The sequence below is a fragment of the Podarcis raffonei genome, chromosome 8, assembly GCF_027172205.1.
Source record: "Podarcis raffonei isolate rPodRaf1 chromosome 8, rPodRaf1.pri, whole genome shotgun sequence".
Classification (NCBI taxonomy): domain Eukaryota; kingdom Metazoa; phylum Chordata; class Lepidosauria; order Squamata; family Lacertidae; genus Podarcis; species Podarcis raffonei.
Window position 1 is genome coordinate 56617876 of NC_070609.1, and position 16308 is coordinate 56634183.

General features: G+C 44.2%; 1 protein-coding gene across 3 annotated transcripts in view; it reads right to left on the reverse strand.

Moving 5' to 3' along the window:
* The window catches only part of TOX3 (TOX high mobility group box family member 3), a 98333-nt gene that overhangs the window by 29198 nt on the left and 52827 nt on the right, over window positions 1-16308 (reverse strand). For 2 of the 3 annotated variants that reach the window (XM_053400154.1, XM_053400153.1), the window contains exon 2: window positions 560-625. In XM_053400154.1, the coding sequence (XP_053256129.1) occupies window positions 560-625 (66 nt within the window). Of the gene's footprint in view, window positions 1-442; window positions 481-559; window positions 626-16308 lie in introns of those variants that run through there. The other variant, XM_053400155.1, reaches the window with a different exon arrangement.

The following is a 16308-nucleotide window of genomic DNA, read 5'->3' on the forward strand; positions in this document are numbered from 1 at the left end:
TATGGTTTCTTCTTAAGCCTGCTGTTGAACACTTTCCACTGAAAGACTCTTCCTCATTTCCCCAGGAAACAAATGATGCCACCAACTGTGCTGCTTTCCTTTTGTTTTCGTAATAGTGTTAAGAACCCAAATTAAAAATAAAATGTTTGTATCCATGACCATAATTAGCGCATTAGCTTCTAATGACTGCTACTCTGTTTGCTTTAAAGATGTACACCTACTGTGCCTTTCATTTGTTTCCTTCTGGTTACATTTTTAGGGGGAGGGAAGTGTTGTTTTTCCCGTGTGTGTGTGTGTGTGTGTGTGTATAGCAGATTTGCTTCTATTGACATGCTATGTAAGTAACAGTCTAACAGACAAGTAAATTGACTGGTAATGGAGAGCTGTCAGGTTATTTTCTCTCTCATTAAAGTCTGTATTTTGTGCTCCATAAAACACATACCCAAAAATCAGCACTTTGCCCGTCATCCACTGAAAAGTCTGTAAAAATTATCAAAGCAAATGTCAGGGTTTGAGCATGAGGTGGGAAACGGGGAAGAGAGAGAAATTCAACGCCTACCTCGTTTGCAGTGAGAAATGCATTGTTGGCTTCGGCCATGTTCATGTAGTTATTGTTGTTGCCGAACTGAAAAAAGAAAAAGAGACGCCTACATTTTAACAACATATGCCACAACGAAAACAGTCAAGTTCTGAATGCATAGAAGACTTTAAACACAAAGGACATTAGGACTTAATCTGCAATACCCTAACAATATCAGACAACCCCCATTCACTCCAAAGCATAAATGTTACATGGACAACTGAAATTGTAAGCTGGGTGATTTTTAAAATTACTTTGCCATACTCTTGGCACTTCTTATATTTCCAAGCAGTACCATGTGCCACTTAGGTGAACTGGAGCTGGGTGTAGAAAACTGGTTCTTAGAATTATTGGCACACAAACATAGTGTTCATTGGACCTCCACAGGAGTTGCTGGGGAGTTATGCATCACCAAAAGAGAGGAAAGGAAATTATGCAGATATCGATACATTTTGCCTATGCTGATAATGACTATGACTATATATGCCAATTTTAAAATAATTTGTACAACTTAAAGAGAAATACAGTGCATCCCACTATAATGTCAATCTGCCCAGGGGCTAACTGTTGATGGGCCACTTCAGGGCCCCCTCCTCCTCTCCCTTCGTGGTGGTTATCTTTAAACCAGACTTTGAATAGGCATCTCTTCAAATAGAGAACACCTCCAAATAGAGAACTGTCTTCTGTGAAATAGGGCTTATGGTTACCCTACGGAGAGGGAACACTGAGACATAGGAAATTGCATCAATCCAGAGCAGATTGTTGGGTCAATACATAATTGGTTGACACTGGCTCAACAGAGTTTCAGATAGGAATATTTGCCACCACAGAGGCATGGTGTTTGCGGCCAGTGCAGGGAAGACTGAGGAAATCTGCACAGGAGATTGTTATTGGACTGAATCAGGCTACAATTTTATTGATTACAGGTAAGATTAGGCATTGGACATGTATCCAGCATCAGGCAGCCTGCATGCTGGCTAATAGGAACCCAGTGGGTCAACCCTGTGTGGGGAATCGCACCCCACATGGATCAGGTGCCACAACCCCCCACAGGCCTGCCATTGGGAGAAGTGTTTTGGCCCATTGGTCCCCATGTGGACTCCTGGACAGAGTCACCCATTCCTACACCCCATTAATGGGATACCCACATGACTAAACATCCAGCCCAATGCGTTATCCACTAAAGTTGTGACAATTGCTAAGAGGTAGGTGAAAACCTGCAAGCCAGCCAATCTGCTTGCAGGAGAAAATTTCTCTCTGACCCCAAATATGGTGCCTAATTAACCACAGCAAGGTCCTTACCCCAACTTGCCCACTCCCCCACTAAGTGAGTCCCAACAGTATGGGTGGGTGGGAGGTAAATTGAATAGCCAAGAGGGTGGGCTGCTCCATGTTGCCCTCCTAAATACACCAGGGATGGACAGATCACAGCCCTCATGCCCATGCCTGGCCATGAAGAACAAAGGCAATTATTCCTGGATCCAGTTGTGGCCATGCCGTTCAGCAGACACTGCCCCCCACCAAGCCCAAGTGAGTGGATATGCTCAACCCTATTGGAAGAAGAGGCAGACTGAAAACTCGGGGCTTCCAGCATAACTCTTCCCCTGAGCTACAGCCCCGTGTCCTTGGGCAGAGCCTAAGCAAATTATTGTGAAAGCTATTCATATGGCCAGGCCACAAATACTGTGGCCTGTCTTTCTTTTGAAATGAAATTTGAATTTTTTGTCAACCTTTCATTGGCAGTACATAAGAACTTCCTTGCCAAAGTTAATCTAGTCCATTGTGCAGCCCAATAATAATAATGATGGCTGAGATATTTTCATTCCATACTTCTGCAGTCACATTCAGAGTAGGGTACAAAAACAGAGCTAAATACCTATATCCCATAATACAGAAAGTCCATACATACAATACAACAATAATGCAAGTTAAAAGAAACAATTCCACTCCATGTATAATAAAACAGCTTGGAAAAATAGGCAGCAACCTTTCTGAAACAAATGGGGTTTCAATTTCTGTCTTAAGCTACATGAAACTCACTTGGAAAGGCATTCCAGAACCACAGTGCCACTACTGAAAAGACCCTGTCTCTTGTTCTAATATGCCAAATCCCACAAAATGGCAGAAAGGACCTCTGAAGCTGATTTTAGGGCTTGGCAGGCAGTTATAGGAGTAAGGAGGTAACTGCAACTGACAGACCTACATACTACCTTTTCTGGCTAACTCTTTCAAGACACTGTTTGCCTGTTGATAGAGATGGTAGAAGAGATGTTTGTTATGTCATTCATTAGCTGGGATGAACCAGTTTGGCATAGTGGTCAAAGTGCCTAAGCACGGGCCTCCCCCAAGCCTAACGATGACCACTTCCATCTTTTGGAAGACTTACCAGCTAAGAAACAGCAACATACTAACATGCAATCTCCAGTCAGCCATGCCACTCACTTACTTATGGAAGACAGTGTGGTAAAGTGGTTAGAGTATCAGAGTAGGGTTTGGGAGACCTAGGCTCAAATATCTGCTAAGCCATGAAGCTCACTGGGTAATCCTGGACACACACCTGACCTACCTCATATGGGTGTGAGGATAACATAGTTGGAGAGAAAACCATATATATTACCCTGAGTTCCTTCAGTGAACAGCAGGATAAAAATGTACTTAACTATCAGACAAAACTCCTTAGAAAAACTTCTGTATCACTTGAAACCATGTGACACATTCATGTACTGCACCATGTGATTATTCAACAGATATGAATTCACTGAAAGGCAGTATTTGGAACGATACACAAATTCTGCCTCCAAGTCTCTTGGGTGCTAAGATCAGCAGAGGGGAGCCCCTTGATAGTTCCTCCACCATCAGAGGTTCGAGGAGTGGTGGCCTATGAGAAGGCATTCTCTGAGGCGGTCCCTAAGTTGTGGTACTCCCTCCTCACAGATGTGTGCCTGTCACCTTCATTACACAGCTTCTAGCGAATGCTGAAGATGCACATTTTTACCCTTGATTTTGACACTGGATGTGAATTATTTTTAGGATCCACATTTTTTGTGTGCTTGCCAGCTATTTTAAACAGTTTTTTAATATTGTGCTTTACTGTTTTAACCTGCCCAGGGACCTTAGGGTGAAGGGTGGGTAATTAATTATAATTATAGTTTGGACATGCAAGCTATTCCTTGATTCTGTAACCAGTGACAAATTGACAAAAATGCAGACTGATCCTTTGAAAACTAGGGATCAAGTGCCCTGGATTATCACTTTCCTTTTTGTGGAGGGCCATATCTCTCTTAGAGGTAGCTACAGGCAGTTGCCTCTATACTCTAGAAGTGCCTCTTCTTCTACTCCTGCCCTCTCCATCCTGACAAATGTAATCACTGCAAATCATGAAAAGTCTTCCTTCCATGGCTCATAGGACTGAATGATAGGAGAGGAGAAACACACTCTGCCTCATTTGAGATATGCATTGCACAGAAAAGCTCAAGTTACCAGTTAGGAGCCAAATTGCAAGGTATAAAAATCTTGGACATATATGGATGTATCTTTATATTTGTTCCGAAAGCCATTATTGGCATTTCACAAGCTTTGATTTTCAGGAATAGAACCCACTAGCAGGTGATTCTCTCGCCAGCTAGAACAATAAGCCAGGAAGTTTCAAGCAAAGCCAAATAAACTGTCGTTCCAATTTCCCAAGAAGACAGATAAGCTTTACTTGGAATTAATTGTTGACAGAGGCTTAAAAAATGGGAGTTTAATATTAATATTTTAGGAATCATTAAAATAACTTGTTGATTGTTATCACTAGATGAAGAACTGCTCCTTTATACCAACTGAGATCGGTGGTCTGTCTTGCTAAGTGTGGTTTACAAAGGCGGGTGTCAGCAATTCAGAGATTCAGACAGTCTTCCACGGCCCTGCCTGGAGATGCTGGGGATGGAACCCAGGGCAAGCTTTCATCAAAAGACTACATCAGGAGTCCTTCCTCTTTTGGTTGTGTGACTCAAACATATGCTTTGCTTTGGTTAATCTTGTTTAACAAATTTAGCCAGAGGGCAACCATGTTAAGATGTTTTTCAAACACTTTTTTTTTCCTTTTTGCAACAACAACAAAATCTCCCAAAGGAATTTGCAAGCAGCTGCTTACTCCTTCACAGACTCTTCTAAGTTGTGAACAGTGAAGATGATTCACAGGACTACGTTATTGGAAAGTGCTGTGCATGTTAGCTCATTATCACTGCCCTACATCCACCACCATATACTGAAGGATAGTGCACGCTGCAGCAGGGTACCCTTTTCAGATCCAGGGCCACATTTCCTTCTGTGCCACCTTCCAAGTGATGGGTGGAGAAACAAATGCAAATTTGACCACTGTACAGTGTTATGTATGCCAGGGGGCATTAGGTTTGGGGCCTCTTGAGTGCCTGTAGTTTGCATGCCTGTATGCAGCAATTTCAAACAGCCACCAGAAGATCAATTGTTACGTGAATTGCTCTTGAGATCTTAGATAGTGTCTACCCAGGAGCACTGGAAATCTCCTGACATATGTTTCAGGTGTGTTTTTTTGTGGTTGTTTTTTTTTTAAGATACATGTTAAGTACAGTCAGGAAAAAGCTGCAACGCAGCACATACTTCTCTGTGTTGCACAAGGCAGAATCATAATCCTTTTTGGTATCACAAAGTGCTTTCCCCATGAAGACTTTTCTGTCATGGGAAAGCCCAAACCCAACACTTGCAAAGTCTTTAAAACTGGATAGGCTGATCTCAAATTCCCTTGTATATCCACTGCAAAATGACATCAGTCTTGCAGTAGGTGTAGTATTTGCAAGATTACAAATGATCCAGAGACTGGATTAGAAGAAACAAACTTTACTGAGCAGCATGCTGCTACCAAACTATATACAAAAATACAACTAGTCAGACCTTGGCATCCTCTCCCTGCTGGTCTCATCCAGAACCGATTTTCCTCCAATATAACCATTAGTACATGCTCACATTATACTGGGAGTGATAATTGTATGAACTCACCCAAAACACCTTCCACCACGATGCCAAAGTAGCAAAACACTGAAAATATCAGTTCTCCTAAACTCTGGTTGGAGTAAATTGCAACAGTTTTTTTAACTGTTTTTTTAACAGAGAGACCTCTCTGAAGTAAATGAACGCTACAGTGATTCTATGTTTGCAGGAACTCAAATTTATTGCAAGTGCATAATTCACAAGTAGTCCAAAATACAGTGGTACCTCTGGTTAAGAACTTAATTCATTCCGGAAGTCCATTCTTAACCTGAAACTGTTCTTAATGTGAGGTACCACTTTAGCTAATGGGGCCTCCCGCTGCCGCCGTGCCGCTCAATTTCTGTTCTCATCCTGAGGTAAAGTTCTTAACCTGAAACGTTTGTAACCCGAGGTACCACTGTACAAGATTATGAACTGGGAATACATAATATTCTGTGGTTTTAATTTATGTTTTTAATGTAAACTGCACTAGCTTTAAGTATGTTTTTGGTGACCTGTTCTGGGGCCATTTGATAAATAAACATAGCCTACAAAAATTCCTGAAGGCCAGAGAGGTCTGTACCTGAGGTTTCCCATCTGAGAGTTAACCAATGGCATTCAAACAGTGTACAGTGGTACCTTGGGTTACATACGCTTCAGGTTACATACGCTTCAGGTTACAGACTCTGCTAACCCAGAAATAGTGCTTCAGGTTAAGAACTTTGCTTCAGGATGAGAACAGAAATCGTGCTCCGGCGGCGCGGCAGCAGCAGGAGGCCCCATTAGCTAAAGTGGTGCTTCAGGTTAAGAACAGTTTCAGGTTAAGAACGGACCTCCGGAACAAATTAAGTACTTAACCCAAGGTACCACTGTATTTAATTACTCTTATTAGATACACAGTGATGACTCCTATCAGTTCTACAAACAACTACTACTGGTGATTTTTAATTAATTATCCCAGTGGGATTTTTTTTGGCTATATGTGGCCTCTTTCTACAGGAAATTAAGCCTACCATAGTAAGACCAGGGTAGGGAACTTTTGGCTCTACAGATGTTGCTGAACTACAACTCCCCAGCAAAGATGGCCAATGAGATGTATACTGTAGTTCAGCAACATCTAGAGGGCCAAAGGGTGTCCACACCTAATCTACAGAATAATCTGCTCTGATCAACTTCCTACGGTCTTGGGCAGAGGCCTTTTCCAATACTGCTAAATGATATCCTTTTAACTGAGTTGTTGCAAATTAAACCTGAGATCTTCCTGTACACAAAGTATGTGCTTTACTACTGAGATACAGCCTATTTAATTATTTTTGTAAGAAGCACTCTCATTCTACAGGCACAAAGAAAGAAAAACAAAAGAAGAACTAAGTTCTGGGCCAAACCTTTAGCAGCGGCTAGATAGACTATCTATCTAGGCTAGTATTGTCAACTCAGGTTGGTAGCAGCTCTCCAGGGTCTCAGAGGAGGAGTCTTTTCTAACCTTTTCTGGAGATGCTGGGGATTGGATTTGGGACCTTCTGCAAAGCACACATATGCTCTGTCACATCACCTCCCAGTTACAGGTGGGTAGCCGTGTTGGTCTGCCATAGTCAAAACAAAATTTAAAAAATCCTTCCAGTAGCATCTTAGAGACCAACTAAGTTTGTTATCGGTATGAGCTTTCTTGTGCATGCACACTTATCTGAAGAAAAGCTCATACTGATAACGAACTTAGTTGGTCTCTAAGGTGCTACTGGAAGGAATTTTTATACATTACCTCCCATTTATGCTCCACTGATTCGGTGCTTCCCGTAGGATCATGCAGACTCTGCCTCTGGGATCTGATGCTCACATGGAAGACCCAGTTCACACTGTTGGGTTAAGGGAAGATATTGCACTGCCTCTCTACCACAATAATAGTGCCTATCCAAAAGAAATCATAACCTTCCCTGATGGATCATCATCATGCTAATGATTTTTAGTAGTAATGTTTTATTTGATTTCCTCTCTGTGGTTTTATCTGCTGATATATCTGTATATCTTCATTGTTTTCTTGTATGTTTAGAGCAGGGGTGGGGAATCTCAAACCCACGGGTCAAATGCGGCCCTCTAGGCCTCTTTGTCTGGCCCTCGGGACACTCCCTTTCTCTAGGCCACAGTCCCTCTCCTGAAGCCATACCTTTCCCCAGTCTTGCTCCATGCCTCCTTGTGTTTTTGCCTGTCCATACAGTATCCTTGAAAAGTGTTAATATCACCTTCATTTTACAGTCTCTAACTCCTTATTATGAAAAAAATATATATATTGAACGTGGTCTATAAGTTTGACTAAATAAATGAACTAACCAGGGAAGACTAAAACCAGCATTTGCTGCAAAGGTCCATTGTGTCTCAGGTTACATCTACAAAGATTTATATTTAACAAATATATATATATATATATATATATATATATATATATATATATATATATACCGTATTTTTCGCACGATTGGACGCACCGGACCATAGGACGCACGTAGTTTTCAGGGGGGGGAAATCAAGGAAAAAATATGATTCCCCCCCCCAGCTCTGGGAGCAGTGGACAGGCTGCACGCAGCCTGTGCGCTACTCCAAGACCTTCTCCCTGCTTTTGCGGGAGGTGGCAGAATTCCCCCACCTCCCGCAAAAGCCCACAGGAGCCCCGCGTGACTCCTGCGGGCTTTTCGACCAGGAGGGAGAAGGGACTGAAACGGCCCGTCAGTCCCTTCTCCCTCCTTGGGGAAAAGCCCCCAAGAACCGCTCGCTCTTTAAAGGCTGTGCGGCTCCTGCGGGCTTTTCTAGGAGGTGGGGGAATTCCTAGAAAAGCCAGCAAAGCCGTGCAGCCCCTTTAAAGAGCGCACGGCTTTTGCCTGCTTTTGCGGGAGGTGGGGGAATTCCCCCATCTCCCCCAAAAGCCCGCAGGAGGGAGAAGGGACTGACTCGGCCAGTCAGTCCCTTCTCCCTCCTTGGGGAAAAGCCCCCAAGAGCCGCTCGCTCTTTAAAGGGTGCGCGGCTCCTGCGGGCTTTTCTAGGAGGTGGGGGAATTCCCCCACCTCCTAGAAAAGCCAGCAGAAGCCACGGAGCCCCTTTAAAGAGCGCCTGGCTTTTGCCTGCTTTTGCGGGAGGTGGGGGAATTCCCCCATCTCCCCCCAAAGCCCACAGGAGGGTTGGAGAGTAGCGGGAAGGCGTCGCACGCCTTCCCGCTGCCCCCCAATCCCTGGGGCTGGCGATGGGGGAAGCGCTTTTTTCCCCACCGCCAGCCTCGAAGCCGGGTTGGAGAGTAGCGGGAAGGCGTTGCGCGCCTTCCTGCTGCCCCCCATCCTCTGGGGCTGGCGATGGGGGAAGCGCTGCTTTCCCCACCGCCAGCCTCCAACCCGGGTTGGAGAGTAGCGGGAAGGCATCGCTGCCTTCCCGCTGCCCCCCAATCTCTGGGGCTGGCGATGGGGGAAGCGCTGCTTTCCCCACCGCCAGCCTCAAACCCGGGTTGGAGAGTAGCGGGAAGGCATCGCTGCCTTCCCGCTGCCCCCCAATCTCTGGGGCTGGCGATGGGGGAAGCGCTGCTTTCCCCACCGCCAGCCTCAAACCCGGGTTGGAGAGTAGCGGGAAGGCATCGCTGCCTTCCCGCTGCCCCCCAATCTCTGGGGCTGGCGATGGGGGAAGCGCTGCTTTCCCCACCGCCAGCCTCAAACCCGGGTTGGAGAGTAGCGGGAAGGCATCGCTGCCTTCCCGCTGCCCCCCAATCTCTGGGGCTGGCGATGGGGGAAGCGCTGCTTTCCCCACCGCCAGCCTCCAACCCGGGTTGGAGAGTAGCGGGAAGGCATCGCTGCCTTCCCGCTGCCCCCCAATCTCTGGGGCTGGCGATGGGGGAAGCGCTGCTTTCCCCACCGCCAGCCTCAAACCCGGGTTGGAGAGTAGCGGGAAGGCGTCGCACGCCTTCCTGCTGCCCCCCATCCTCTGGGGCTGGCGATGGGGGAAGCGCTTTTTTCCCCACCGCCAGCCTCGAAGCCGGGTTGGAGAGTAGCGGGAAGGCATCGCTGCCTTCCCGCTGCCCCCCAATCTCTGGGGCTGGCGATGGGGGAAGCGCTGCTTTCCCCACCGCCAGCCTCCAACCCGGGTTGGAGAGTAGCGGGAAGGCATCGCTGCCTTCCCGCTGCCCCCCAATCTCTGGGGCTGGCGATGGGGGAAGCGCTGCTTTCCCCACCGCCAGCCTCCAACCCGGGTTGGAGAGTAGCGGGAAGGCATCGCTGCCTTCCCGCTGCCCCCCAATCTCTGGGGCTGGCGATGGGGGAAGCGCTGCTTTCCCCACCGCCAGCCTCAAACCCGGGTTGGAGAGTAGCGGGAAGGCGTCGCACGCCTTCCTGCTGCCCCCCATCCTCTGGGGCTGGCGATGGGGGAAGCGCTTTTTTCCCCACCGCCAGCCTCGAAGCCGGGTTGGAGAGTAGCGGGAAGGCGTTGCGCGCCTTCCTGCTGCCCCCCATCCTCTGGGGCTGGCGATGGGGGAAGCGCTGCTTTCCCCACCGCCAGCCTCAAAGAGCAGACTCTCCTGGCTTCAGCGGAAGCAACGCAAAGCCTCCAGAGCGCAGGCTTCGGAGGCTTTGCCTTGCTATCGCTGAAGCCAGGGAGCCTGCATTCGCTCCATAGGACGCACACACATTTCCCCTTCATTTTTGGAGGGGAAAAAGTGCGTCCTATAGAGCGAAAAATACGGTATATAAACACGGTATTAAAATGTCATTGATGCTTTTCGTGTTTCAAAGCACCTACTCCACACATTCACAGTAATTTATTCTATCCCCCAAATCAAGATTTCATGGTGACTTTTTGCACACAGTCTTATTACTCATTACTCATTCAGGTGCTGCAAAAAGTGACACGATAGACTTTTGCGTGTCACTGAACCGAGAACAAAGTAGGATTTACATGGAAAACACTAATGGTTCTTAAAAGAGCTGTTCTCTCAAACACTGCTTTTTTATATAAACACACACACACACACACACAAATGAATGAAAGAAAAGATAGATGAATCGAAAAAAGCATCAGCACAACCTGTATATAAGCTAAAATCCCAGAGAAATGCAGTAAAGTGCAGAATGTAGTACTGGCAACAGAGTTCAGCTTCCCAAGAACTATTATCCATTCAAGACTGGATTACTGCATTGCGCTCTGTATGGACCTTCCCTTGCGCTTGACATGAAAGTCACAGTTAGTGCAGAATGCTGCAGCAAATTACTGGCAGGAATGAGATATTGTCAGCATATAACACCTTCACTCACAGATCTGCACTGGTGGCTGACTTGCTACCAGGCCAAGTTCGAAGTGTTACTATTAGTATATAAAGCCCTTACCGACAAAACCACTTTATCTGCAAGATTGCCCTATTCCATATATGCCCACTCAACCACTTTAACCTTGAGAACTGGCACTCTTACAACAGATGCCACATATTACTTATTCCACATTCGTAAGAACCCAATAAATTAATGTGGCAGCATCTACACTTTGGAACTCCCTGCCTAAGGATATCATGCAGGCCCCTTTACTGTACTTTTTTTTGCTGCCTGGTAAAAACATTTTTCCTTAGATAGGCCTACCCAGGTATGTAGAATGTTGGTGCTTGTTTTGATCTGGTTTTAGTTTTGCTGATTTTTTTGAAGGTTTCGTATCATTGTTTTTAACTGTTTTAACTGATAATTGTATTGTTTTATTCTCTTTGTAAAATCACCTAGTGATTTATTTTTTGTACAATCAAGCAGTGTATAAATATTATGAAATAAATAAATGTTAACTAAAAAACCATCCAAGTGCACTGCAGAGCTATGAAATAGCACAGAAGAGCCTAACCACGTGATTTAGGGCAACTGGAGAGCCAGGTGCCATTGGACTCCAATTCCCATCAGCCTCGGCCATCATGGCCAATGGTCAGGGATGATGGGACTATAGTGGAAGGCAACAGGTTCTCCACACCTGTCTTAGTGGAGAATAACATTGTCCCAAAGGAAACTTGCAGTCTGAATAAAAAGAGCATGCCGCCAACGTCTAGAGAGGTAGGTGATGCAGAGGGCCACATGGAATCAGACCAAGGGCCTATGCAGCTCTCAAACTGCATGTTTCCCACCCCAAATCTAGACAATAAATAATAAAAAAAACCAGAGTGAAATAAGGACTGGGTAAGAAATCATTCTCTGAACTGTTAGCACATGAATGTAATTACTGTAGAGTCTACGGCTAATCAGCTGTGAATTGTATCCATTAATTAGTATTGGCCCTGGAGAAATGAAGGGAGGGAATCAGTAACAATGTTAACACTGAAAAGCTCTGCTGCCCTGCCAAAATGTGGGTCTCCTGGCACCTGAAGTCGAGCAGGTAGCTCGAGTGGTCCTCACCTGCAGAAGGAATTACAAACTGCTTCTTGCACATCTTTTTTTATCTATACAAGGTTTACATTTAATGGCTTTTAATTTAAAGAACTCTTGGTGATCATCTGGGAACAGCTATAAATCATGCTAAGTAGAACAAAAGGTTCCCAGGTTTTACTCCTAGTAAAATATTTGATTTGCGAGAGACAGATCAAAAAGCTTAGCACAAAATGGTTCTTTCACTGCAACCCACTATTTGCTGCTTTTGTTTGTACAACTCCCTTTTCATTTTAGTGGACTGCACACAGGGGAAGAACTCAATGGATTACAATTGTATTTCCCTACCCCACACCCCACCCACGAGTTTCGACCATCATTTAGCCAGATCACTGAAGAAATAATTGGGAGCAGATGGGGCAGAAGACCAAGAATTGCATGCCACTGACCAGAATCACAGTCTTTAACATAGAGCCAGTGCAGTATTGTGGTTAGATTGCTAGACCTGGGAGACTTCAAATTGCCACTTGGCCCATGCATCTCACTAGGTAACTCTCAGCCTAACCTACCTCACAGGGTGGTTGTGGGGATTAAATAAGGAGAGGGAAAACTATGTACACCACCTTGAGCTCCTTGGAGAATAAAGGTGCAATATAAATGCAATGAATAAAATAAATAAGCAAACATGGGCTAAACAAATTCCCAATTGTTCATCAGGGCATTGCTTTGAACAGATGAAAGCTAATAATCACTCAGCGATAATCTACTGCAAGAATTAAAAGCAGTCAAAATCAGTAAATTATTTAAAAGGCTATGGTCCAGTTCTGGAGGGAAGGTGATGTAAGTGTCACAGTCAGCACCTTTGCTGTGAGAAAAATGGAAGTGAAGTGGCTTGGAAGGAAGAAGAAACAGGGAAGAAGGAAGTTAAGAATTAGGCCTTTTGCTAGTTAAACAATTGATGGCCTGTGGAGAGGGTATTGTTTTTGTTTGTTGCTATGTTATGTATATTTGTGTTTTATTTTGTGAAATATAAATATGTGATACTCAGATGAAGGGCGGTATAGAAATTTTATTAACAAAAGTGTGATGATTAGGCCAGACTCAGATTTTTTTTCTGCTTGAAAATAAATAGGATGGTTATAGGTCTGTCTACCCCACCATGAGCAATGGGGACCATGAGCCACAAAGCAAACTCTAATTTCAGTCCATCACAAAGCTGTAAAGTTCTTTAGTACCAGTTGAATCATAGGATTTCAACTCCCCATCCAACCACTTCCAAGATTCAGATCCTAATGAGCCTTTCTTCTTCTTCTATTATTATTATTATTAAATAATAATAATTTAATTCTTATACCCCACCCATCTGACTGGGTTGCTCCAGCCACCCTATTCTATTCAGCAGAGGAGATAGGAGTCTTGAACCCAGCCATTAACCATCAAATAACTCTTCCATATTTTCACAGCTAGGTTTGTAAGCAACATCTACAACTAGGGTGGGGGACCCTTTTAGCCAAAGAGCCACATTTTCCTCTGGGCAAATTTCAGTGCTGGGTGGGGCCTGAGGCAAAAGTGGGAGGAGCAACAAAATGCAATCTTGTTCCTTGACCTTTGCGTGATAGGCTAGTTTCCACACACACTCAAAACACCCCTCTCTATCCACCGTGCAAACCAGTGATGTATTTACTGTACTGGAGTTCAAGGACAAATTGCAGCCAGACAAAAACACGTAACATGTGAAGCAAGGCCAGCCAGGGGTGTGGCCTGGAGAGAGGGAGCGTGGTCTAGGGAGAATTCCAAAGGCCAAATGGAGAGGCCTGGAGGGCTGCAATTGGCCCATGGGCCTGAAGTTTCTCACACCTGATCAACAACATTCCTCAATAGGTTCCTAATATTTGGAATGCACTCACAAGCTTAATCAACATATCCTGTTGCCCTACCCTTCTCAGAGCCAGGGGTTTACACTTTCAGGGAGCCTGGTTGGCATTTTCAAGGGAGATTTGGAGAGCTGACATAAGTGGGAGCTCTTGCCTCCACATTTACAATCATCCATTTATATATATGTGTATGTGTGTGTGGTTTTTCTCTCATCTTTCACCATGAAGACCGGTTTCTACTGATTATCACATTATAATAGCTTTCACCCAAGCACAGCTGCCTTCTATCAGCAATGCAAGCCATCCTCAATGGTAATAGCCACTGATTTCTCAATGACTGATGCACAGTAGTGCTCCAAACCTGCAGCTTCTTTCAGCTGTAAGAAGCCTAATGTACACAAGGATTCCCTACATTCATAGCCTTCCTTACTCACCCACTCCAGCAAAAGAGAAAGCTCCACAAAACCTGCTTTCATAAATGTAAAGCTGCTAGCTCCCGCTTAAGTGAATAAGTGAAAAAATTCTGGATGTGTGTCAGAGGTCACATGGAGCTGTGCACTGGAGTATGGGAATGCCGTTCAGCGCTGTATATGATGCAAATATTTCCTACTTTTTGTGCCGTTAGGTGTCAAACCCACAACTGGCTTATTAGTGTATAACTTCCTTTGAAAAGGACAATAGGCGGCAAGGGGTTATTTTGTTAATCTGTCTGGCCCAGGCAGCATTAGCTGCAATATCACAACTGAGAGATGCAACATAACAAAAAGGGGGGGAGGGGGGACAGCACCAGCCATAACTATTTACATTGCATCTGATTATAAATATCCAAATAGGTATTTCGAGGATTAAGGCTGGTGGCTCTGCCATACTGGTTTCAATAAGGCTGTAAGAATGATTAAGCACTTTGCAAGTGATTGAGGGTGATTAAATTGACAAAGATGCTAATGGAGTGTTACATGATAGCAAGTTAACTTTTTAAAAAAAAACAACACCCACATGCAATCCTAATACTGTAGCAAGTTTTTATTATCTTTATCTTCTTATTAAGTTATTTATGTAGGATCATATATTGTTATTACGTTGTGACCCATCTAGCAATGTTTGGGTGAAGGGTGGGATGTATACACTGAAAATAATTTTTCAAAAATTGGGCCCTAATATAGACATTTCATATAATTTCTTTTAAGCAGCAAGCAATCAGTATTCACCCATTTCTTTTTACCCCCCCCCCCCGCTTAACAGTTCTTAGATTGTAGAGCTATGAATACGGACTGGTTATTTGTATAAATATGTATCTTCCTGATGTATCTGCAGTTAGGATCAATTGTATCCATAGAATTATTGAGGTGGGGAAAACTAGAATTCGGTCCTTTTTTAAAAAACAAAATAAAAATGGTATATTTAATATTACTCCAAAAAATACCTTCTTCGAAAGCATTATAATATGCTCATAATATGTTTCTGTCTCCATTTTGTTAAACTCAAGTCATAAGAGGTTGAGCTATCCTTATGGGTAAAGGAAACATAATGATCCCAAAAGATGTAATTAAAGACCAGAACTAAATTACTTTACAGGTTTAACTACTGTATCTTAATAACTCCACTAGATAACATCTTTTCCAGCATTCGAGTGGGTTTCATTACGTTGCTGGATGTCTGATAAGGGCATGAATTAAGGATGAGTATTAGGGTTTTTTATTTTTGTTTGTTAGCTCACCATGTTCATTCTGATTGAATGAAATGCCAAATTAAATTAATGGAGATGGTTAAGTCTAGTTTGCTGGTGGGAAGCCACATGGAAAGTGGGACAGCCTAGACAATAAACTGTCTGTAATTAAAAGATGAGAAGCTGAATGCTGCTTCAATAAGATTATCCCAAACAACTACAACATACACTAACATTTTCATGCCTGCAATAACAAAAAAGGCAAGCAAATCAAATGGAAAGTTTGCTTCAGTTGAGCATCTTAGTCATTGCAGTAGGTTTAGATAAAATATATTTTGTGCATTGTACAGCTTTCACTAGTCTTCACAATACAGTGGCCCAGTTCCCATGTGATGCTAAGCCAAACCATGGCTAAGCATGAATGAGCAAGCGTGTGGACAATCACAGCAAAAAACTGCAGGCACTTCACTCTTTCACGTGGTCCTGCTGCTGCCATGCTACCTGGAGCCAGGGCCAACCCAAGACATTTTGGCACATGAGGTGAACCACAAAATGGTGCTAGAGTCATGTTCCAGGAATAGTGTGTAAAACCAAAATCACATATCAAAACTCATGGGGTTCAATGGCAGGTGGGATTGAAAAAAACAGATTTCCCAGACGTCCACTCCTGTTTTGCCCTCCTTTAAGTTGGCAAGTGTGTAAAGCTGAATGTGCACAAGTTAAATGTGTGTAAATTTTGTTACCTGCATATATAATGGAAAGTCATTCATTAGAGCAAATGGGGCATGGTCCCACCAACCCCAGTCCTCCCTCAGTTAGTCCACATCAGCTTTCCATGTGGTGGCA